The sequence below is a fragment of the Oryctolagus cuniculus genome, chromosome 3, assembly GCF_964237555.1.
Source record: "Oryctolagus cuniculus chromosome 3, mOryCun1.1, whole genome shotgun sequence".
Classification (NCBI taxonomy): domain Eukaryota; kingdom Metazoa; phylum Chordata; class Mammalia; order Lagomorpha; family Leporidae; genus Oryctolagus; species Oryctolagus cuniculus.
In genome coordinates, this window is record NC_091434.1 from 36551349 (window position 1) to 36575987 (window position 24639).

Below are 24639 nucleotides of genomic sequence, written 5' to 3' on the forward strand. Positions count from 1 at the left end.
AACCTGGATTGAGTTTCTGGCCTCCTGGCTTCAGCCTTGACCCAGCCCAGTTGTGGGAAATGCACCAGTGGGTGGGAGCAGTTTGTCTCTGTGACTCTCAAATAACAAATAAATCTTTTCTTTAAAAAAAAATCAAGGAATGGAAATTTAAAAATTTTAGTTAGAAACCAATTGTTGCCGCTGCTCAATAGTCTTATCTTCCACCTGCGGCGCCGGCATATGGGGTTCTAGTCCTGGTCGGGGCGCCGGATTCTGTCCCAGTTGCTCCTCTTCCAGTCCAGCTCTCTGCTGTGGTCCAGGAGTGCAGTGGAGGATGGCCCAAGTGCTTGGGCCCTGCACCCGCATGGGAGACCAGGATAAGCACCTGGCTCCTGCCTTCGGATCAGCGTGGTGCACCGGCCGTAGTGGCCATGTTGGGGGTGAACCAACGGCAAAAGGAAGACCTTTCTCTCTCTCTCTCTCTCTCTCTCTCTCTCTCTCTTCACTCTGCCTGTCAAAAAAAAAAAAAAAACCAAAAAAACCACCAATTGTTGTCACCTAAACTAAGTTATGTAAAATTTAATTATTACCTAAAAGAATGAATGAGTGAAACATTTATATAAACATTTATCTGATTTCTAGCTGGAAAAGAATTTCCACTGAACAAAGCAGTGGAAAAATTCACCAGGAAAAGAATTTATATACATGGTAACTTAAAACTAGAGCTTGGAGCAGGTATTGGTTAAGACGCCACAGGGGATGCCTACATCCTGTATTGGATTCTGTTGGTTCACATCCTAACTGTGCTTCTGATTCCAGCTTCCTATTAATGCTTACAATGGGAGGCAGCGGTTGATGGCCCCAAGTACGTGGATCCCTGTGAACCACATGAAAAACCTGGATTGAGTTGCCGGCTCTTGACCTTGGACTGGCTCAACCCTGGTTGTTGTGGGCATTTGGAGAGTTAACAAGTGGATGGAAGATCTCTCTGTATCTCTATCTCTGTTATTCCTTCTCTACCTTTCAAATAAAATGAAAACAAATAAAAATTAAAATAATAAATCTAGGGTCTAGAATTATGGAGTAGCAGGTTAAACCTCCACCTGCAATGTCAGCATCCCATATGGGTGCCAATTCAAGACCTGGCTGTTCTATTTCCAATCCAGCTACCTGCTAATGCACCTGGGAAAGATGGGTGGCCCAAGAGCTTGGACCCCTGTACCCATGTGGGAGACATGGAAGAAGCTCTGGACTCCTGGCTTTGGCCTGGCTCAGCCCGGCTGTTGAAGTCATTTGGGGTGTCAACCAGCCAATGAAAGAACCATCTGTCTATTCAGCACTCTCTCACTTGCTTTCTTTCTCTAGCTCTCTCTTTCTCTGTCTCTCCTTTCTATAACAGTCTTTTAAATAAAATCTTTTTTTTTTTATTTTTTATTTTTGACAGGCAGAGTGGACAGTGAGAGACAGAGAGAAAGGTCTTCCTTTTGCCGTTGGTTCACTCTCCAATGGCCGGCGCGGCCGGTGCGCTGCGGCCGGCGCATTGCGCTGATCCGAAGCCAGGAGCCAGGTGCTTTTCCTGGTCTCCCATGGGGTGCAGGGCCCAAGCACTTGGGCCATCCTCCACTGCCTTCCCGGGCCACAGCAGAGAGCTGGCTTGGAAGAGGGGCAACCGGGACAGAATCCGGCGCCCCAACTGGGACTAGAACCTGGTGTGCCGGCACCGCAAGGCGGAGGATTAGCCTAGTGAGCCCCGGCGCCGGCCTAATAAAATCTTTAAATAAATAAAACTTTCTTTAAAAAAGATGTTGGGAGTGTTTTTTTGTTTTACCAATTAAAAGTTGAAAACCTGAAGAAAATGTTGCTATACCTATAGCATGGTTAATGTCTTGATTCTCTGAGCATTTCATGAAATTGAGGTTTAGAACTTGTAAAACTGTTAAATTCCAAGTTTCCATGTGGTTAGTTTTAAAATATGACATGGTTCACAGTAGAACTAGAACGCAAAGTCCTGTGTTAAAATAATAGTTGTAGGTCAAGGGAAAAAGGGATCAGACATACCAGATGCTGTCCATTCTCATGAGTAGTCTGTGGCCCACCATCCTCCAGTTCTCACTGTCTTTTGCTTTATGTTTTGTATCCTAAATCTCTCGTTTCTTCTCCGATTTGACTTCCTCCCTCTTTATGATAGGACCTCTTCCTCTTTTTGTGCTTTACTAAATTTAACAGTTGTTTTTCCTTATTGTTTCTTTTGTCTGATTTAGATTTCCTTCCTCTTGCCTTTATTTAAAACAGTTGTATCTTGCACAGTTGGGGGTACTCCTTGAATATTGAAGTCTTCACCCCCCCATGTATATTTTTCCTTAGAATTATTTATCAGATTACAGCAGCAGAGGTGGTGTTTCTAAAACCGTTTTTGTGGGAAAGTTACTGAAATAACTGGAAATGAAGAACTAAAATTTATTTCTAAATGAATAATCATGAGTAGAAACATGGGACTATGGTAATGGAGGGAGGAGTAATTGGTGTATTCTTTATGAGATCCTGATGTTGCCTAATTTCTGTATGGTTTTAAGGGAGTGCTTGTTATAGATTGTTTTGCCTTTAATCAAATTGTGGTTACACAGAACTGCATTACTTATTGTCTTGTGAGTCTTCCCAATAATTACAGCACAACACAGTTGTTTATACTTTAGTTGTCAAAACTTTGGTGGTCATAAGCAATATCTGGGAGAACTTGTTAAAGATGTCCACTTCCTTGGCATTAATATTCACTAGTTCTTGGGCAAGCCATTTTGAAGCTGACTTTAGGGAATATCATTGTATTATAAGAATTGTATCTACAAGTTGACTTTAGGGAATATCATTATATTCTAAGAATTGTATCTATAAATTATGTTGAGTCTGTTAAAAACTAAAAATTTTTTTTTAAAAAATTAAGTCATCAGCAGATTACAAGTGGAAAAATCACTGTCCTGCAGCATAGAATCCAAACTCTTCAGCATGGCTTATAATTTAGCCTCCCCCTCCTCTCTAGCCTCATTTTCTGTGAGTGTATATTTCACATCCTCTGCTTCAGAAATGCTAAGCCACTTAGAGTTCTCAGCAAATCTTACTTTCTTACAGCTTTATATCCATACACATGCTTTGTCCTTTTGCCTAAATCAACCTTCTCGTTTACTCCTGTTTCCATTCAAGCATCACCACTGTCCTCTCTCCTCAGATTGAGTTAAACTCTACCTACTGTACATATCTCTATGTACAGTCTATACGACAGGGTCATATAGGACCTGGAAAGCCAAACTTACTTAAAATTTTTCCAGAAGCCACCTGAATTCTTCAGTGTAGAAGCAAAGCAAGGAGAAGTAATATTTTAGTCAGAAGAACATGGTTACTGTGAATGCATTTTTAGAGAAGGGAAAGACCATTAGAAGGCTAATGTAGATATCTGATATTGAATGCCTTGACTTACAGAAGTCAAGCACCTGGAATATATTTAATCAAATTATTTTTAAAAATTATCTAATTTATTTGGAAGGCAGAGAGAAGGAGAGACAGATAGAAAATGACCTCCCACCTACTTGCTAACTCCCCAAATGTCCAGAAAGGCTGAGATTGAGCCATATCAGCCAAGAGTCCAGAACTCCATCTAGGTCTCCATCATGGGTGGCAAGAATCTTACTACGTGAGCCATCACCTGTTGCCTCCTGGGGTTTGCATTTGCAGGAAGCTAGAATGAAAAGCAGAACTGGAACTCGAACCCATGCTGTCTAATACGGTATGTGGGCATCCCAAGCAGCAACTTAACTGCATGCCAGATGCCTGCCACTAACCCAAAATCTTAAGGCTTAATCTAAGCCCAAACTTACTGATTTAAAAAAGCAAAAAATAAGCCGGCGCCACGGCTCACTAGGCTAATCCTCCGCCTTGCGGCCCTGGCACACCAGGTTCTAGTCCCGGTCAGGGCGCCGGATTCTTTGCTGGTTACCCCTCTTCCAGGCCAGCTCTCTGCTGTGGCCCGGGAGTGCAGTGGAAGATGGCCCAAGTCCTTGGGCCCTGCATCCCATGGGAGACCAGGAGAAGTACCTGGCTCCTGCCATCGGATCAGCACGGTGCGCCGGCCGCAGCAGCCATTGGAGGGTGAACCAATGGCAAAAGGAAGACCTTTCTCTCTGTCTCTCTCTCACTGTCCACTCTGCCTGTCAAAAAAAAAAGGGCAAAAAATTCCATTCTATCTCAAAATGAGGAAATTGAATGAAACCAAAACATCTTATGAGAGGAAGGTTAGTAGGAAAAATTGATGTGAATAATTCATAGAACACTTAGTGGGAATAATATTGCTTCATACTAAGGTGTTCTGAATGGGTAATTTTATGTATGGTAGACCTACAATATAAAACTTTTAGCCTATAATAATAAAGCATAATTATTTACTGTTATTAGTGAAATGATCACTCCATTATTACTATTTTTACTTCATTAATATTATAATTGTAGATTTTTAAATATTAGTTAAGGGGCCGGTGCTGTGGTGTAGTAGGTTAAGCATCTACCTGCGACACCAGTGTCCCATATGGGCGCCAGTTTGAGACCTGGCTGCTCCACTTCCTGGCCATCTTCCTGCTGATGTCCTGGGAAAGCAGTAGAAGATGGCCCAAATGCTTGGGCCCATGTTACCCGCACAGGAGACCCAAAAGAAGCTCCTGGCTTCAGATCAACCCAACTCCGGCCATTGTGATCATTTGAGGAGTGAACCAGTGGATGGGAGGCCTTTCTCTTTGTCTCTCTGTAACTATGCCTTTCAAGTAAATAAATAAATCTTTAAAAAAAAATTAGTTAAATCGCTCTTAGCTGTATTCTGTGATTTTTTTTTGTAATAAACATTGCTTTGAAACAACCTAAACTAAACCTGCTCATTAACTGAGTCTTTAACATTCCTTTTTTTTTTTTTTTTTTTTTTTTTCCAGTAGGATGCTTGGCAGGCATCCTCACTCTTATATTCAAAACAGGATTCACACTGCCTCCAAAACCAGCTCTCACTAGTCTTCGATAATGGATCAAAACTCACTCAGTTGCTGGAACTAGAAGTCTAGGAATTATCCTTGGTTTCTCTTTACCCCCTGGACCCATTCAGTCTTTCCTCAAGTTCTTTTGGCTGTATCTCAAAAAGATAGTGTTAAGTTTGGTCATGTTATTTCAGTTCATCTCTTAAAATGAAAATATTTCAGAGGGCACTTCAAAAGTCCATGGAAAATGGAATTAAAAGGTAATGCCCATTTTCCATGTTCTTTTTTTTTTTAAAAAAAAAAAGATTTATTTATTTATTTGAAAGAGTTAAACAGAGAAAGAGAGGCAGAGAGAAAGAGAAAGAGGCCTTCTATCCACTGGATCACTCCCCAGGTGGCCACAATGGCCAGAGCTGCGCTGATCCGAAGCGAGGACCAGGAGCTTCTTCCGGGTCTCCCACATGGGTGCAGGGGCCTGAGGACTTAGACCATCTTCTACTGCTTTCCCAGGCCACAGCAGAGAGCTGGATTGGAAGTGGAGCAGCCAGGTCTCAAACTGGCGCCCATATGGGATGCCAGCACTGCAGGTGGCGGCTTTACCTGCTACGCCACAGTATGGCCCCTTTCAGTGTTCTTTTTAAAGAACTTGGTATGATGGTTAAGAGCATGAACCTAACTATCAACATTTGGAATTTTGGCTGTGCAGTCTGGCCTCATACAAACTCTGTGCCTTTTCTTTTTAATCTCATCAGTAAATGAAGTTTATAGTATCCACAGAGTTATTGTAAGGATTAAATGAATTAATGTATAAAAAACAGAATAGAGCTTAGTCCATGTTTGCTCTGTAAGTATTAGCTATCATCATGATCATCATCTCTTTCATCTCCATTGTTGAGGCCTTTATTATTTCCTATCTGAAGTATTGCAGCAGCCTACAAAGTCTTTGTTCTGGCTCCCCTCCCCCCACTTCAGGCTTGTCTGTTCAGAGAACAGTTAGATCTTTTTCAAAATCATTAATGCCGGCCGGCGCCACGGCTCACTAGGCTAATCCTCTGCCTTGTGGCGCCAGCACCCTGGGTTCTAATCCCGGTCGGGGCGCCGGATTCTGTCCTGGTTGCCCCTCTTCCAGGCCAGCTCTCTGCTGTGGCCAGGGAGTGCAGTGGAGGATGGCCCAAGTGCTTGGGCCCTGCACCCCATGGGAGACCAGGATAAGTACCTGGCTCCTGCCATCGGATCAGCGCGGTGCGCCGGCCGCGGCGGCCACTGGAGGGTGAACCAATGGCAAAAGGAAGACCTTTCTCTCTGTCTGTCTCTCTCACTGTCCACTCTGCCTGTCAAAAAATAAATAAATAAATAAATAGCATTAATGCCATTATACCAAGACTTGTTTATACTTAGCATAAATTAAGGACTACAGTTAAAATAAAACTCCGAATGAGGCTGTAGAGTCTCTGTTCCTTGTCTGCCTCTCTGACTTCAGATTCTGCCACTCTGACTAGGTGACTGAGTACTGGCCATAGAATAGTCTGTCTTTCCATTGAGTGCACCTTGTTCTTTGCTTTTGTGTTTTTGTGCTCATTCTTCTCTTAGAGTTGCTATAGCTGACTTCTTTCACTCTTCATGCCACTAGGGTAAGAATAGGCTAGGAAAGACACTTTATCGACTTATTTCACTGCTCTATTTTTAGTACCTAGGAGAGTGCCTGGCTGTGGTAGCCACTCAGTAAATACTGAATGAATGAATGAATAAAAGTGAGAGTTTTTAGCGTACTCTTCTCAAACATTTGCACATGGCAGCCACTGAAAGCTCCTCCTCAGAAGGCAGTTTGAGAACCACTAGTATAGTAGAGTAGTCATTCTCACTCGTTCACATGCTAACACTGCCACTCAACGGTTGTGAGCCTGTGGAGAAGTTACCGAATCTCTCCTAGCCAGCTCATTTATAAATGCGGACACTGTTTCAGAGAGTTCCTCAGGAAGCACCTGGTCCTAAAGAATAGCACTTTAGTAATGTTCATTTCAGTCTTTTATTTGAGTTTCTGTGCACCTTGGCTTCAGTTGACTCTTTAGAGACCTTTTAAATAAGCCTACATCGTGTATATGTGGATACACACACACTTGTGTATATGAGTAAAGTTGGACAACCATTCAGAGGATATTTAGTGACTGATGTGAACCAGGCACCTTTCCAAGCATTGTAGATGTAAAAGGAAACCCAATTCTTCACTGTTACAGAGCTTTCCTTCTCTAGAGGAGGAGAAAAAACAGTAAATGTGACAGATGGTGATAAGTTCAATGAAAAAAATAAATTTATACAAAGGAGAGAGTAATAAGGGTGAAGTGTTTTGATAAGATGGACATTTAAACAGAGACGTGAATGAAGCAAGGTAATAAGCCATAGAAATTTCTGGAAGAGAGTTTCAAGCAGAGAATATGGTATTGTAAAGGCAGGGGGTTGGAGCAACTCTGTTCCAGGGAACAGTGGGGAGGACAATGTGGCTGGAAGGTAGGAGGAGCTGAGGAGATTGGGAGAAGAGGTTGCTGATGGCTAGGATCACACAGGATTTTGTCTGCCTGCCAGTGACTTTGGATTTTGTTCTATCTTCAGTAAATCTGCACTTGGGAATCAAGACCTTCTCAGTTGTGGTATGGTATGTTTACTCTTTTAGGCCATAATTTCTCCAGCATGTACCAAAATACCTAATCTAATAATCATAGACTAATAGGCTTTGTTATAATATGCATTATAGTTTCCTTAGGGCTATTTGGATATCATTAAGGAGAAGGATCACATTAGAAGTTACCCATTTTTAAATCTAATTTTTTTTTTTTTTTGACAGAGTGGATAGTGAGAGAGAGAGACAGAGAGAAAGGTCTTCCTTTTGCCGTTGGTTCACCCTCCAATGGCCGCCACAGCTGGCGCGCTGCGACCAGTGCACCGCACTGATCTGAAGGCAGGAGCCAGGTGCTTCTCCTGGTCTCCCATGGGGTGCAGGGCCCAAGCACTTGGGCCATCCTCCACTGCCTTCCCAGGCCACAGCAGAGAGCTGGCCTGGAAGAGGGGCAACCGGGACAGAATCCGGCGCCCCGACCGGGACTAGAACCTGGTGTGCCGGCGCCGCTAGGTGGAGGATTAGCCTATTGAGCTGTGGCGCCGGCAAATCTAAATTATTTTTAAAGTAAGATTTATAAATTCTCTTTAACTTTTCTCTCTGGAGGAACAGTTGATGGGTTACTTTCTGATGTCACTGTTTCTAGTAAGGGCATTATATTAGTAAAATTCATCTTTAGAATGGTAATTTAGTTGATACATAACTGATTTTTACAATGGAAGAGTTGTGGATGTCAAGGAATTGGCAAGCAAGAATGAATTTCCTTGCTAGATTTTCTGTCCATAGAGTCTAGATAGTGAAGAGCCTATTTAAAAAAAAGTTGCTGGGGGTTCCTCATTCGGCATGGATAGTTAAGTAGAAATGATGTCATACTGGGTGTGGAAGAATAAAGATCATCAATAACAGCTTCTAGAGAATGGGAGTTTTGTTTTGTTTTGTTTTTAATTTGAGAGAAAGAGCGAGCATGCCAGCTCCTGTGTCCACTAGTTCACTCCTTGCAACAGCTGGGTTGAAGCTGAAGCCAGAAGCCAGTAATGCAATTCAGGTCTCCTGTATGGGTAGTAGGAACCCAATTATTTCAGCCATTACTGCTTGCCTCCAGGGTTTGCTTTGGCACAAAGCTGGCATCAGAATGGGGAATTAGACTCAGGCACTCTGATACAGGTCATGTGCATCTTAACGGCTAGTTTGAATGCCTGCTCCAAGAATGTGTTTTAGCGTGTAAATTCTCTGAATAATTTTTTTTTACTTATTTACTCCAAAGGGAGAGCAAGTGAGCTTGCCCATCTGTTGGGTTACTCCTCAAAGATCAGCAACAACTTGGGCTGGGCTAACCTGAAGTCAGGAGCCAGGAGCTCAGTCTGTGTCTCCCATGTGGGTGGCAGAGACCTAATGTATTTGAGCCATCATTGCTGCCTGCCATGGGGAGCTGGAACCAGGCATCCAAGGGAGTGGCTTAACCGCTATGCCAAATGCCTACCCCTAAAGTATAAATTCTTTAAGAAATGATGTAGGGCCTAAGTTTTTATTGGAGAAGTTCCTGAATGTTTCTTTTTTTCTTTTCTTTTTTTTTGGGGAGGGGGGCAAGATAATCCACTTGGTGACAAATTAAGAAAAAATTGGTAAAAGTTACATGGTAAATGTTGAATAGTTACTTCAGAATTTGCACTTATTTTATGCTGTTATTCTTCCCTAGCCATATTTTCCTGCCTGTTCTTGTGTCTGAGTAGTCTAGATAAAAGCAAAACTATTAGTTAAAATACTTAAAGGGCTTTTTTCAGCCTCAATAACTTATTTGAATAATATTAAATAACACAGAATGTACTAGATTGATATAGAGTGTATAGTTCTGTTTAGCTCCATGATTATTAAAATAATAATTTTGAGCTATATTTGCCTTGTAAAATTTTATTTTCTCATATTTGCATACATATATTTTTATGTATTATTTTCCTCATAGACAATTATGGTATGTTCAGAAGAGAGTACAGGCTTTAATCCCTTTTTATTTTAATGTGACCTTTTGATTTAAATGAAATCCTATGTGGAAACCTTATCTGAAGTCCATGGTGGTGTTTATACCAGGGGACCTGTATTGCTGGCCCCTCAGTCCTTTGAGAACACCTAGCACTCACTACCATCTACTTTCCTCATTTATAAAATAGGAATGATAATAGCTACCTGTATCACAATGTTGGCTTTATAGAGACCTGCAGTTAATATTCTTTCCCAGTCCTCTTTGATTTTAACTTCCTCATATTGCATGTTATGATGTTCATACATCACAGATCTTCCTGTTGATGAGTCATCTGGATAGATGCACTATCATGTGACCAGAGTTTTACTGTGGAGAATATGATCACCATAACTGTAGTGCTTTATGTATTGTTGCCTGAAGCATTCATTAAAGTTGCTACAGCTGCTGTTTCTGCCAAAAGCAGGCACAGTTGTTTAAATGTACTTGGAGATGGGAAGTGTCAACTAAGCTTACGTCTCTATCTTTTTTTCAATTGTAAATCACATGAAGATTATCACAAGTCAGCAGGTTTCAAGATTTTTTTTTTTTTCAGATTTTATTTTATTTATTTACTTAAGAGGCAGAGTTACAGAGAGAGAGAGGCAGAGGCAGAGGCAGAGGCAGAGAGAGGCAAAAGGTCTTCCATCTGCTGGTTCACTCCCAAACTGCCACAATGGCCAGAGCCAGGCTGATCCAAAGCCTGGAGCTAGGAACTTCTTCTGGGTCTCCCATGTGGATCCAGAGGCCCAAACGCTTGGGCCATTCTCCTGCTTTCCCATGCACATTTGCAGGGAACTGGATCAGAAAAGGAACAGCTGAGACTCAAACCAGTACTCCTATGGGATGCTGGCACCACAGGCAGAAGCTTAGCTCACTACACCACAGCTCCTGCCCTAAGTCTCATTATCTTAAAGCAGGATTTTTCCTAGAATATTTGATCTTCTGAGCTATTCCAGTGTATTTGGTTTTGAACAGACTCTATGCCAGAGTCTGTTGCTTATTGACCTTCATTTTGAAGACTAGGCATGTTACTGCTCCTAAATCTTCTCCAACTTGCTGTTGTTATTTTGAGTAATTAAGTTACCAGTTAATTAGTACTATGATATCAGGTTTCTATGGAGATTGATGTCAATTATTCAGCCATGAGTAAAAAACTGTCTTAGAGATAGTATTGTCACAAATGAATTATAAAAACTAAATCTCCTTAAAAGTCAAATTTACAAATCGGAGAATTATTAGATCATTTTCTTCTTGCCTGATTTATACATGATTTTGGTGATGAAAGATTATGAAATGGAGGTTATCAGTTTATAATAGAAATACTATTAGTAATCTAGACTTCATGATTTTTCATCAGATAACTAGATTTCTTACATGTTTCATAAATTTTAAAGATCACAGAGGTTAAGTTTTATTGATTGCTGCTTTGGAGGTGTAGGATTTTGTCTTAGTTGTTTAGTGCTGCTGCAACAAGATTTCTGAGATGACAGAATTTATAAAAAAAATATAAATGAATTTTCTCACAGTTTGAGAGGCTGGGAAATCCAAGATCAAGACGGTGGCATTTGGTGTCTGTTGAGAGCCGCCTTGCAGTATTCTGAGGGAAGAAAACGCTGCCCTCACATGGCAAAAGGGCAGAAGAGCAAGCTAGCACATTGCTGCCTTAAGCCTATTTTTAAGTCTTAATCCCATTTACAAAGAAGGAACCTGCATTGCCAGTACTACCACCTGAAGGCCTCCACTGTTTGTACTATCATGTCAGCAGCACCTGGATTTTAGATGAGACACATTTAAACCAAGGCAGAAGTACCAGAATACTTCACAAATTTAGTGGAAAAAATGGGTGGGCATTGTGGTACAGTGGGTTTTTGCCACTGCTTGGGATGCCCACATCCCATATCAGAGTGCTAGTTTGAGTCCCAGCTCCTCCGTTTCCAATCCAGCTTCCTACTAATGCATGATGAGAGAGAGTGATTAAAGGCTGAAGGCAGAAGAGCCTGGGGTTCTACCTCCCGTATGGGAGATCCAGCTGGCATTTCAGCTCCCAGCTTTGGCCTGGCCTGGCTCTTGCTATTGTAGTCATTAGGGAATGAGCCAGCAGATGGAAGATTTCTGTCTCTCTCAACATCTTTAGATTTATTTTTCCATGAGCTCCCCCACCCCCAATTTTGTTTGAGAGATGGAGATCTTCTGTGCACTGGTTCATTCCCCAACTGGCTGCAACAGCCTGAGCCAGGCCAGGCCTAAGTCAGTAGCCTAGAACTCAATCTGGTTCTCCTGAATTGGTGGCAGGGACCACTTGAGCCATCACCTGCTGCCTCCCAGGATACACATCAGCAGGAAGCCAAATGAGAAGCAGAGTACTCAGAACTCATGAACCAGACACTCCGGTGTGAGATTCAAGTGTCCCAAGCAGGAGTTTAAGCCACTGCACCACATGCCTGCCCTTCCATCAGATTCTTACCTAAGATTAAGGATATTTTTGCTAATGGGATGCCATGTACTCTCTGATCTCTGAGGAATTGTTTGAAGTAATTCATAGACTATATTCCAAATATTTCCTGGATCTATGGGGAAAAAATTTGTGTTTTAGAAATGTGAGTCAAGAGAATTTAATCTAGCATGGTGAAATTCATCATGTTTTTGAGAAAATGAATCAGTGTTACCTAAGGTTGAAGGAAAAGGGTTTAATGGCCAAATGGATTTGGAATATGCTGGTTTATCGAAGCTAAGCTTCATTTGATGACTTTCCAGAAGGTTTAATATTGAAATGTTTTTTATCAGTAAGATTAATCCAGTCATTTATCTCATTTTGTGTAATTTTTCCTCTCATCACAAAATCATGTGAAAGTTTCATGTCACATTTGCATTATTAATGTGAAGGAAAATATCTTTTAATATTTGAAAAGTCACCCCATGTAGGAAATTTTATATAACAATTAGAAAGTTTTCAATTCTGTTTTCTCTTTGAATTTTTATGGGAATTGATAAGGACATGAGTAGAGAAGGAAAATAAATGAGGTAGGAAGTAAGGGTAGAATAGAAGGAGAAACTAATTCAACAGAACAAACTATATTAAAAATTTTGTTTTGACTTTTCTCTTAGATGCTTACTGACTAAGATTTTTCTAGGATACATATTTATATATAAACATTTTCACAGTAAAACAATATAACTTGCTGTATTAAAATCTCCTGAAATTGTTTCTTTGTGATGTTTGGAGTATTACAGAATCTTAGTGGAGAGAATGTACTATGGTTGTGTTCTCTGCCAGTTAAAGAGAATGTTCTATAATTTTTAGATTGTTACTCTTAACTCTGGTCATAATTTGCTTTACTTCACAGTTTCCTAAAAATTTGAGACTTTGTTCTTCATTTCACTTATTTTACACTCTGACTTTAATGGTCTTTTGCAATATAATTTTTAGTTTTGAAGGTTTGACTCCAGAGAGTAGCAGTATGTATCAGAACGTTTACTGCATGATTTTTCAGTTAAACCTGTAACTATTTGTTGTGCACAAATGTCTGTATTTCAGATGGAGCAGCTATCAGATGAAGAAGTTGACCATGGTGCCGAAGAAGATAGTGACAAGGAAGATCAGGACTTGGACAAGATGTTTGGAGCCTGGCTTGGAGAACTAGATAAACTCACTCAGGTTAGAAGAAGTGCTTGGAAAATTCTGTGGTCGTTTTTGCATAAAAGGCATAAGGACATGGACATGATTTAAATTTTATAAATATGTCTAGATAGGAAAAATGTCCAAGACACTCAGTAGGACATAAAACAGTTTCTTTGGTATTTGTTCTACAAATGTTTTTTAAAGAAGACTGTGACCAAGATTCTGTGTATCTAGTTGGATTACTTATTGATCTGTTTCATAAATTTGAGATTGCTAGCTAAAAAGTTTTAAGACATAAAATTTAAAGTCTAAATTTTAGCAAATTCTATCCCATAGCACAGTAAATTGAATACGTTTTACAACATGAATTATTTTCCTCACATGTAAGTATTTTCTACTATGTGATTCCAGAATATTGGCAAAATTTTCCAGCTCCTAGCTTTGGCCTGGCCCTAGTCTTCCTATTGGGATCATTTGGGGAGTGATTCAAAAGCACAAGGTATTGATCCCAGGCATTCCAGTATGGGATGTGAGCATCTTGATTACGAGGCCAAATGCCTGTCCCCATTTAAGTCTTGATTTTTTTGAAAAACATAGTTGTGGCACAGAGGTAATAACTGGGGGAGAAAGAGGAAGCAATGCAGGGGAAATAGAAAATGATAGTGTATGAAGGAATGTGCTGACAAGATTTTACTGTCCGTTTGATGGGGTGGTGTTAAAAAGAGAAAAGACAGATAGGTATCGGTCCAGCCACTCTAGATGAAGTTAGATTCCATCCTGCTCCATGGCAGATGGCATTTCTACTGGTTTGGTACCTTGTATTCTCCCCTCTGTTTCAAACAGCCTGAGATAAATTGAAGAGCCGCTCACCGAAAAGTTGGCTCCCAAACTAATGCTGGGGCTATTCTTTTCATCATACAAGTCTGTTTTTGGAGAGAAAAAAGACTAAACCATTGCATAGTGTGTCTTGCTGTTAACATGTAACATGTTACTTTTTAATTTTTTTTAAGACATGCCTTATTTGAGAGATAGAATTACATGGGGGGTGAGGGGGGTAGGTGGGGGGGGGCGGACAGAAAGAGATCTTCCATCCACTGGTTCACTCCCCAAATGGACGCAAACGCCAGGCCTGGGACAGGCTGAAGCCAGGAGCCTGAGACTCCATCCAGGTCTCCCATGTGGGTGGCAGGGGCTCCAGCACTCAGGCCATCTGGAGCTTTCCCAGGCACATCAGCAAACCAGTGCCCATAGGGGATGCCAGAGTCTCAAGCTGAAACTTCTGTACTCACCGCAATGCCTGCCTCAACATGTTACTTTTTAACACTTAGAAAATTTTCAAGAAATATTTGACATACTAAGTTAGTGACTAAAACCTCAAGTTTCTTATTAACGTCACTGCTTTAATTCACTATGGTGTTGTCTGTTTACATATTCAATATTCATGGTATTTTCAACTTTATATTAAATCAGGTTTAAATTTTTAAGTAGTTAGTGAATCTTCTAAAATAGTTTGTAAAGTTTTGTGTGTATGTGTGTATATGTGGAAGAGGGGTCATAGTTTTTTATCAAATTCTTGGTGCCCCTCCAAAAAGATTAAAATCCGCCCTGCAGATTTTCGGTTTCTTGGCCTAAAGAGTATATACCCATTATTTCCCTTTTTGCCTTAGTCTAGTGCCATAGACACCGCAGAAAATTATAATAGATATCTGTTTATTTGAACTGGTAAATTGACTTTTAGTTTGTCCTCATGTAGTCAAATTATTTTATAGGAAACATTGCCTACTTGTTATCTCTGTTTCCACCAGAAGGAGGAGGGTTAGGTCTACTGCAGAAGAATTAAGTTTTAAGTTAAAGGAGAAAGTCCTGGCTGTTTTATGAAACTGAAAAAAAGCACTGAAGAGGTTATGGATCTACTTCATTTGATCACTTTAGAAATAGGATGAACACTATGGGTTCATCTCATCTTGAGATAAATGAATAAAGAAGATAGCATTCTACTCCAACTCCATGGTTCCATAAATAGAATATTCAACATTCTTTCTCAAATTTGAAGCTTACTTGATACTTACTTTAGACAGACATTTAAGGTTTGTTTTTTTTTTTTAAGATTTATTTTATTTATTGAAAGAGTTACAGAGAGAGGGAGAGGTCTTCCATTCTGCTGATTCACTCCCTAAATGACTGCAACTGCCAGAGCTGTGCCAATTTGAAGCCAGGAGCTTCTTCTCGGTCTCCCACATGAGTGCAGGGGTCCAAGGAGTTGAGCCATCTTCCACTGCCTTCCCAGGCCATACAAGAGAGCTGGATCGGAAGAGGAGCAGCTGGGACTCAAACCAGTGCCCATATGGGATGCCGGTGCTGCAGACTGGGTGGGGCTTTCACCCGCTGCGCCACAGCGCCGTCCCCGACATTTAAGTTTTAAGAGACCAATTCTAATATTTGTTTTTTTTTTCAAATATACATTAAGTAACTGAATTTCTTTTTCTCTTAATTCCTCTGCTGTAAATATCTTTTCCCCTTATTGTTAAAAGAGGATTTTGAAAAAATACTGTTCACAAAGGTAACATGAAGTCCCATCTACCCCAAAGTGCGGAATAATTCTAGTTTTGTCTCAGGCACTGCAGCTGGGTTATTTACAGTTTGCCTTCATTTTGATAGAGTTTGAAAAGAACAGGGATCTTTTATCCTTGTTTGATGTTGTAGTCGCTCTCTGTTAAGGTCTTAGGTCTGACTGAGAGAATGAGAGTTGAGTCCTGAACTGTCCCTTGTTTTGGGAGCGTGCTTCACGCCAAAGAATGAGGCTGTGATGGACCAAAAGCAGATCCAATTGAGGAAAGATGGCAGAACTCTACTTGCTTCTTTTCTGTTTCTTACCTTGACATGTCCATGTTACATACTAAGTGTATTTTCTAGTGGATTTATATAAAATGAGGTCAGTCAGTGTACTTGATGTATTTCAAAAAGATAATTACTCCAAGCTATGACAGTCTCAAGTCTCAGGTGTCTTGAAAGTAAGTGAATAGGGGTGAGCGTTTAGTCTAGCTGTTCAGACCCTGCTTGCATCATCCGCATCCCTATCTCAGTGTCTGAGTTTAAGTTCTGGTTCTTATCCCAATTCCAGCTCTCTGCTAATGAGCACCCTGGGAGACAGTGGTGATGGCTCAATCAAGTACTTGGGTTCCTGCTGCTCCCATGGGAGACCTGGAATGAGCTTCTAGCTTCTGTCTTCAGCCTGGTTGGGCCCTAGCTATTGTGGATATTTGGGGAGTGAACCAATTGATGAGAGCTCTGTCTGGCTGCTTCTTAAATAATGATGAAATAAAAGTAAGAATTAAAATAACTAATAAAAATAATGTGAAAATCAATTATTCTTTTCCTTAAGGCTGTTACTTAGAATAACTGTGGTTTTATTCATTATTGTGTGTCAGTTCACTTTATCATAAAGCAAATTTTATTCATCTTTTCATATAATTAGAGCCTGAATTTAATATGACTTATTAAACTGTCTTTTTTTTTTTTTTTGAAGAGTTTGGATTCTGATAAGCCCGTAGAACCTGTGAAAAGATCTCCTCTTCGCCAGGAAACAAACATGGCCAATTTTTCTTACCGCTTCTCCATATATAATCTGAATGGTAAGATGTTAATGGAAATAAAATATAAAGTAATAGTCTTTAAGTTATGTAGGAAGAATGCATCTTTAACTACATATATAAAAAGTATATGTATACCTTGACTGAGTTCTTATATTTCTTCATTTGTGCATTATATTAGTAGACCATACTATGACAGAAAGAAGCAAACTGGAACATAACTAAGATAGTTTCCTAGTTGATTTATTAATAATTGACAAAGTATATTCTCAGATGGAACCCCACAGCAAACTTAATGGCATTGTTGTTTTCTCACTGGATTAAAAAGTCTAGTGAAATTACTTGTCAGAAATTTTTGAATCAGCCCCTTTGGCCTTTAATGTACTCTACCTAGTCACTTCTGTAGTAATTGGAATTGACATTGCAATCTGTAAATTTTTAGACCTTTCATTTTTCTTTTTATGTCCTTAACCCTTTTTGTATTTAATGTCTCCACAAGGTCACTGATTGGCCGGCGCCGGGGCTCAATAGGCTAATCCTCCGCCTGTGGCACCGGCACACCGGGTTCTAGTCCTGGTCGGGGTGCCAGATTCTGTCCTGGTTGCCCCTCTTCCAGGCCAGCTCTCTGCTATGGCCCGGGAGTGCAGTGGAGGATGGCCCACGAGCTTGGGCCCTGCACCCGCATGGGAGACCAGGAGAAGCACCTGGCTCCTGGCTCCTGGCTTTGGATCAGCGCGGTGCGCCGGCCGCGGTGGCCATTGGAGGGTGAACCAACGGCAAAAAGGAAGACCTTTCTCTCTGTCTCTCTCTCTCTCTCTCACTGTCCACTCTGCCTGTCAAAAAAAAAGGTCACTGATTATACTAATGGTATACTAAAACCTCTGGTAAAAAGTTGTGCAGGGGAAATGGTTAAAGTCATGAAACAGTACAAGATTTTTACAGCATTTTTTGTCGTTGAATTCATAATTCTCTGATTACCACAAAACTTAAAAGATGAATTATTTACTTCTATAAGTTTATCTGAGAATTTTTTAAAAATTCTAAATTCTAAAAATAAGTGTCAGAATTACTTAATCTGATCGGCATTAGGCCCAGTGAGAGGAATTATTTTGCTTTCTGCATTTATTAACTGACTTATAATTGAATTTTTAAGTTCTCGCCCAGTGTGTCCTGGAAACATTCTGTGTGTTGTTCATTGCAGAAGCTCTCAGTCAGGGAGAGACTGTGGATCTGGATGCCCTGATGGCCGATCTTTGCTCTATTGAGCAGGAGCTCAGCAGCATTGGTTCAGGAAATAGTAAACGTCAAGTCACAGAAGCAAAAGCTGCTCAGAAATCACCTGCTGGCCGACAGGCGTCGAAACACGGCACCTTGAAAGGATTACCTTCTTCATCTAATAGGGTCACCAAGCCTCCTCAAGCTAACTATTCCCTGGACGACATCACTGCGCAGCTAGAACAGGCCTCCTTGAGCATGGATGAGGCTGCTCAGCAGTCTGTCCTGGAGGACACGAAGCCCGTAGTAAGCAGTCAGCACCGGAGAACGGCCTCTGCAGGCACAGTGAGTGACGCCGAAGTTCGCTCTGTGAGTAACTCCTCTCGCTCCAGCATCACCTCTGCGGCCTCCAGCATGGACTCTTTGGATATTGATAAAGTGACGCGCCCTCAAGAACTGGATTTGACACATCAGGGGCAGCCAATTACTGAGGTAAACAGATGGAACTTTCCCCCCTGTATTTCAGTAGTAAAATAAGGGTAATAATATTAAAAGTATGTAGTTTTAATTAGCTTTCTTAGTTCTATGTTTAAAATTTGTCAAGGATATTTCTGAGCTAAGCTTTAAATTCAGACTACAGAGGAATATGTTACCAGATATGGAAATGCCATAAAGATGATTTAGAAGGTTTAGTTGCTTCTTGTGACTATTTGGAAGTCCTTGAATTAGTTAATATTGGTTGTTTCACATGATTTTAAAAATTGAAATGTGATTTGTCAAGCCATTTAGTAATTAAGCTGATAATAATTGCTTGTTCATCGATACTTGTTGTAAAATAAAACTTAAGAACACTTGTGTGTTATTATAATCCACCAAGATTATAGTTTTCAGGTTTTACTCCATTTTATTGTCAAAGAGTTAATGTGTGTAGTGGAAAGAGCGCCTGGATTGGAATCAGAAAACTTAGTTCTGGGTTTTTTCATTGCTGCTTACTACCAATGGAACTTTGAATTATTCAGCTTCTCTGAACAGGAATTTCTCTTTACGAAAATCAAGTTAGTAGTGCTTGGTTTACCTCCAGAAAGGGTGATCCAGAGAATCAAAAGTGATACATCTCTACAGATTTTTTTTTAAAGATTTATTTATTTATTTGAAAGTCAGAGTTCTGCAGAGAGAGAGAGAGAGAAAGAGGTCTTCCATCCGCTGGTTCACTCTCCAATTGGCTGCAGCAGCCAGAGCTGTGCTGATCCAAAGCCAGGAGACAGGAGTTTTTTTTCAGGTCTCCCTGGGTTTAGGGGCCCAAGGACCTGGGCCATCTTCTACTGCTTTCCCAGGCCATAGCAGAGAGCTGGATCGGAAGTGGAGCAGCCGGGACGTGAACCAGTGTCCATATGGGATCCAGCACTGCAGGCAGCAGTTTTACCTGCTCTGCCACGGCACCGGCCTCCTCTACAGGTTTTTAAAAGATGATTTTTTTTTTTCTGAAATGGACTTGTGATGATGATAATAAGTTAAACAAAAGTTAAATTTGGCAGAGGAGAATTCCTATATTGAATTGTTTTCATCAAGGAGATGATAGTTATATTATAGGATAGCAGCAAGAAAGAAGAAAATGAGGGGGCAAAATAAAATAAGCCTTCCCAATAAGCTTGTATTTACAGTGCTCTTTACAAAACAGTAAAAGGAATTTACTTATAGATACTAGAGCAAAATCTTAAAAAACATGTTTAAGGAATTAAGAGTTTATTCTTGTGATTTATCATTATTGCATTTTTCCCCGATTGATTTCATTCTTTGGATTAATTTACATCAGCCAATGTAACTCTTGGTCCTTACCCAGAGGGTTAGCTTTTTAAAAAAATATCTTTATTTACATGAGATAGAGAGGCAAGCAGAAAGAAAGCTCCTATTGGCTGGTTCACTCTCTCAGATACTCGGAATAACCCACACCTGGGCTGGGGTTAGAGCAGAGCCAGGAATGCAGTTCCAGCTCTCCTAACATGAGAGGCAGGAACCCAATTATTTAAACCATCGCTGGTGTCCCCGGTATCTGCACTGGTGGAAAGCAGGAGTCAAGAGCCACAACCAAGAATTGAATCTAGGCACTCTGATGTAGGCTGCCACAAGTTAACTGTCAGGCTAAATACCTACTCTACTATTTTTTTTTTAACAGGTTGCTGTATTAGCTTTATTTTTTTTTTAACTTTTATTTAATGAATATAAATTTCCAAAGTACAGCTTATGGAGTACAGTGGCTTCCCCCTCATACCTTCCCTCCCACCCGCAACCCTCCCCTTTCCCACTCTCTCTCCCCTTCCATTCACATCAAGATTCATTTTCAATTCTCTTTATATACAGAAGATCAGTTTAGCATATATTAAGTAAAGATTTCAACAGTTTGCACCCACATAGAAACACAAAGTGAAAAATACTGTTTGAGTACTAGTTATAGCATTAAATCACACTGTACAGCACACTAAGGACAGAGATCCTACATGAGGAGTAAGTGCACAGTGACTCCTGTTGTTGTTCTGCTATTGTTTTTAATTGAAGAGGTGGAGGGAGAAAATGGAGAGACGCACAGAGGGTCTCAGCTTTGTTCTAGGTGTTGTAGAACACAAAAGAAGCATTGAATCATGGTATTTGGAGATAAAATTGAACTTCTTTTGCAAAGAATCATACTAAACTAAACAATACACTTTATTTAAAATGAAACTTACCTAAGTGGTATATATTTTATAAAGAAGTTGAACCTGATTTCTACTTTATGATACCTGAGAATTACATTTAGCACCAGCTTCTTGAGTACGTCATTTCATGTCTTTTAGAGTTACCTACTGGGAAAGATGAGTGATAATTTATTAGAGATATTTTCTTGATGATTCCTTGTTTTGTATGTTGATATTACTTCCTTCTAATTAGATTATTTTGGGTTAAGATGCCTAAGGCAGGTTTTGAACTAATCTTTAAGAAGCTTACGTTTATGTGTATGTGTCTGTCTATCTGTAAATATACTTGGTTGTTTTGTTTTGTTTGTTTTGACAGGCAGAGTGGATAGTGAGAGAGAGAGACAGAGAGAAAGGTCTTCCTTTTGCCATTGGTTCACCCTCCAGTGGCCACTACGGCTGGCGCACTGCGCTGATCCGAAGGCAGGAGCCAGGTGCTTCTCCTGGTCTCCCATGGGGTGCAGGGCCCAAGCATTTGGGCCATCCTCCACTGCCTTCCCAGGCCGGCACCGCGGCTCACTAGGCTAATCCTCCGCCTTGCAGTGCCGGCACACCGGGTTCTAGTCCCGGTCGGGGTGCTGGATTCTGTCCCAGTTGCCCCTCTTCCAGGCCAGCTCTCTGCTGTGGCCAGGGAGTGCAGTGGAGGATGGCCCAAGTGCTTGGGCCCTGCACCCCATGGGAGACCAGGAGAAGCACCTGGCTCCTGCCTTCGGATCAGTGCAGTGTGCCAGCTGTAGCGCACCAGCCGTGGCGGCCATTGGAGGGTGAACCAACGGCAAAAGGAAGACCTTTCTCTGTCTCTCTCTCTCTCATTGTCCACTCTGCCTGTCAAAAAAAAAAAAAAAAAAGTTTTAAACAATTTAAGGGCAAATATAGTAAAAAGTGAAAAATACCCCCTTTCTTCACAAGCACACTTCAGATAGTATCAAATGATATCCATGTTCAAGGAAACTAGTGTTCAGTGGTGTAGTGTTTGCTGTAAAACTTTACAGTTTGGTGAGCAAACCAGAAATAGAGCAGGGAAATGAGTTTAAGTTTTATCTGTCTAACTGGTTCTTTTACCTTGCTCAGAGGGATACATGAGTGATTTAACAAATCTAGAACTTGCTATTTTTTTTTTTTGTCTAGGTCTAGTATGTTCTGATTCAAATTATATAAGTTGAGGTAAGCTTAATAAGCTCTTAAACCCATCTATCAAATTTTCCTTAAAATAAAATTCAATTTAAAGAATATATATATATTCAAAGATTTATTTTTTTGAAATTCAGAATTACAGAAAGGGAGAGACAGAAAGATATTCCCCATCTGCTGGTTCACTCCCTAGATGGCTGCAAGAGTCAGTGCTGGGCCAGGCCAAAATCAGGAGCTTCATTCAGGTCTCCCATGTGGGTGACAAGGAACCAAACACCTGGGCTATCCCAAGCTATTAGCGGGGAGCTGGATCAGAAGTGGAGCAGCTGGGTCTCCAACAGGTGCCCATATGGAATGCGGTGCTGCAGGCAGCGGCTTTACCCACGAGGTCACAACGCTGGCCCCTTAGTATTTTAATTCATTTTTCATGCATGGAGTTAAATAGTTCTGTGAGACCCTTGGAAAAATACTCACCTACCCATGGACATGTTATGTTCTCCCAGAAGTAAGTGCTTTCTACTTATTTAGCTAATTCTTAAAAAAAAAAAGATTTATTTATTTATTTGAAGGTCAGAGTTAACAGAGAGAGGAGAGGCAGAGAGAGAGAGAGAGGTCCTCCATTTGATGGTTCACTCTCCAATTGACTGCAGCGGCCAGAGCTGCGCCAATCCAAAGCCAGGAGCTTCTTCCGGGTCTCCCACGCAGGTGCAGGGGCCCACGGACTTGGGCCGTCTTGTACTGCTTTCCCAGGCCATAATACAGAGCTGGATAGGAAGTAGAGCAGCCAGGTCCCAAACCGGCGCCCATATGGAATGCCGGCACTTCAGGCCAGGGCTTTAACCCTCTGCACCACAGTGCTGGCCCTATTTAGCTAATTCTTATGGTGCTTACTTCCATATCATTAAATCCATGCTAATGCAACTAATTCTTGATTTTTTTTTCACTTGATGACTTCTCATTCTGGGGGATGAAGATGTATCTGTCTTTAGGCAGTTTCCCCAAACTTCTCCCCTACTGTTGCCTCACTCTCAGAATATTTTGACTGAATTAATCTTCAGTGTTTCTTATGATGGCTATATATTTTCAGTTTTTTGTTTGTTTTAAAGATGATTTATTTATTTGAAAGGCAGAGTTGGAAAGAGAAAGAGATAGTGGGAGAAATCTTCCATCCACTGGTTCACTCCTCAGAAGGCTGCAACAGCTGGGGCATGCCAGGCCGAAGCTAGGAGTCCAAAGGTTCCTCTGGGTCCCATAGGTAGATACAGGGGCCCAAGCACTTGGGCCATCTACCACTGCCTTCCCAGGTGCATTAGCAGGGAGCTGGATCATAAATGGAGCAACTCTGACTCAAACCAGCACCTGTATGGGATGCCAGCGCTGCAGGCAGTTGCTTAACCCACTGCACCACAGTGCCAGCCCCTATACTTGCAGTTTATTGCTAAACTCTGTGCTCTTACTGCATTTCCTTTTTGAGAAATCATCTTGCTTTTCCTGGAATTATAATTATCTTTAGCATTTAAAAGAAATATCTAATTTTCTGGCCGGCGCCGCGGCTCACTGGGCTAATCCTCCGCCTAGCGGCGCCGGCACACCGGGTTCTAGTCCCGGTTGGGGCGCCAGATTCTGTCCCGGTTACCCCTCTTCCAGGCCAGCTCTCTGCTGTGGCCAGGGAGTGCAGTGGAGGATGGCCCAAGTGCTTGGGCCCTGCACCCCATGGGAGACTAGGAGAAGCACCTGGCTCCTGGCTCCTGCCATGGGATCAGCGTGGTGCGCCGGCCGCAGTGCGCCAGCCGTGGCGGCCATTGGAGGGTGAACCAACGGCAAAGGAAGACCTTTCTCTCTGTCTCTCTCTCTCACTGTCCACTCTGCCTATCAAAAAAAAAAAAAAAAAAGAAAGAAATATCTAATTTTCTATGTGTTTATCACTCCAGTTTTCAACTCCAGACTTTCCCCCAGCTTATTATTAAATCCCTCATTTGATTCAAATAAAATAAGTGTTCTATTAATTTTATCTTAAAATTCTTTTCTGCTTCTGTAGTCTGTAAGATTGTTCTTAGGGGGCCGTTGTGGTACAGCAAGCTAAGCTGCTGCCATCTTTGATATCAGCATCCCATGTTGGAGTACCAGTTTAAGTCCTGACTATTCCATTTCTGATCCAGTTTCCTGCTGTTGTTCCTGGGAAGGAAGCTGAAGATGGCCCAGGTACTTGGGCCCCTGCTTCCATGTGAGTCCAGGATGGAGTTCTGGCTCCTGGCTTCAGCCTGATCCAGACCTCACTATTGTGGCCATTTGGGGAGTGAGCCAGCAGATGGAAGATCTCTGTCTTTCCCTCTCTTGCCCTGCCTCTCATATAAATATATGACTCTTGGGGGCCAACGCAGTTGCACAGTAGGTTAATCCTCTGCCTGCGGCGCCAGCATCGCATATGGGTGCCGGTTCTAGTCCTGGCTGCTCCACTTCCAGTCCAGCTCTCTGCTATGGGAAAGCAGTAAAAGATGGCCCAGGTGCTTGGGCCCCTGCACCCATATGGGAGACTGGGAAGAAGTGCCTGGCTCCTGGCTTCGGATTGGCGCAGCTCAGCCGTTGTGGCCATTTGGGGAGTGAACCAATGGAAGGAAGACCTTTCTCTCTATCTTTCCCTTTCACTGTTTGTAACTCTACCTCTCAAAATCTTTAAAAAAAAGTATGACTCTTGAAGGAAAAAAAGATTATTGTAGGTCTTTTCTCTCAGGTAGATGAGCTTTTTCA

General features: G+C 41.4%; 1 protein-coding gene across 6 annotated transcripts in view; it reads left to right on the forward strand.

Moving 5' to 3' along the window:
* RAPH1 (Ras association (RalGDS/AF-6) and pleckstrin homology domains 1) overlaps positions 1-24639 on the forward strand; it is a 159865-nt gene that overhangs the window by 38556 nt on the left and 96670 nt on the right. For all 6 annotated transcript variants that reach the window (XM_051848255.2, XM_070070347.1, XM_070070343.1 and 3 more), the window contains exons 2-4: positions 13146-13265; positions 16756-16861; positions 18021-18526. In XM_051848255.2, the coding sequence (XP_051704215.2) occupies positions 13146-13265; positions 16756-16861; positions 18021-18526 (732 nt within the window). The remainder of the gene's footprint in view (positions 1-13145; positions 13266-16755; positions 16862-18020; positions 18527-24639) is intronic.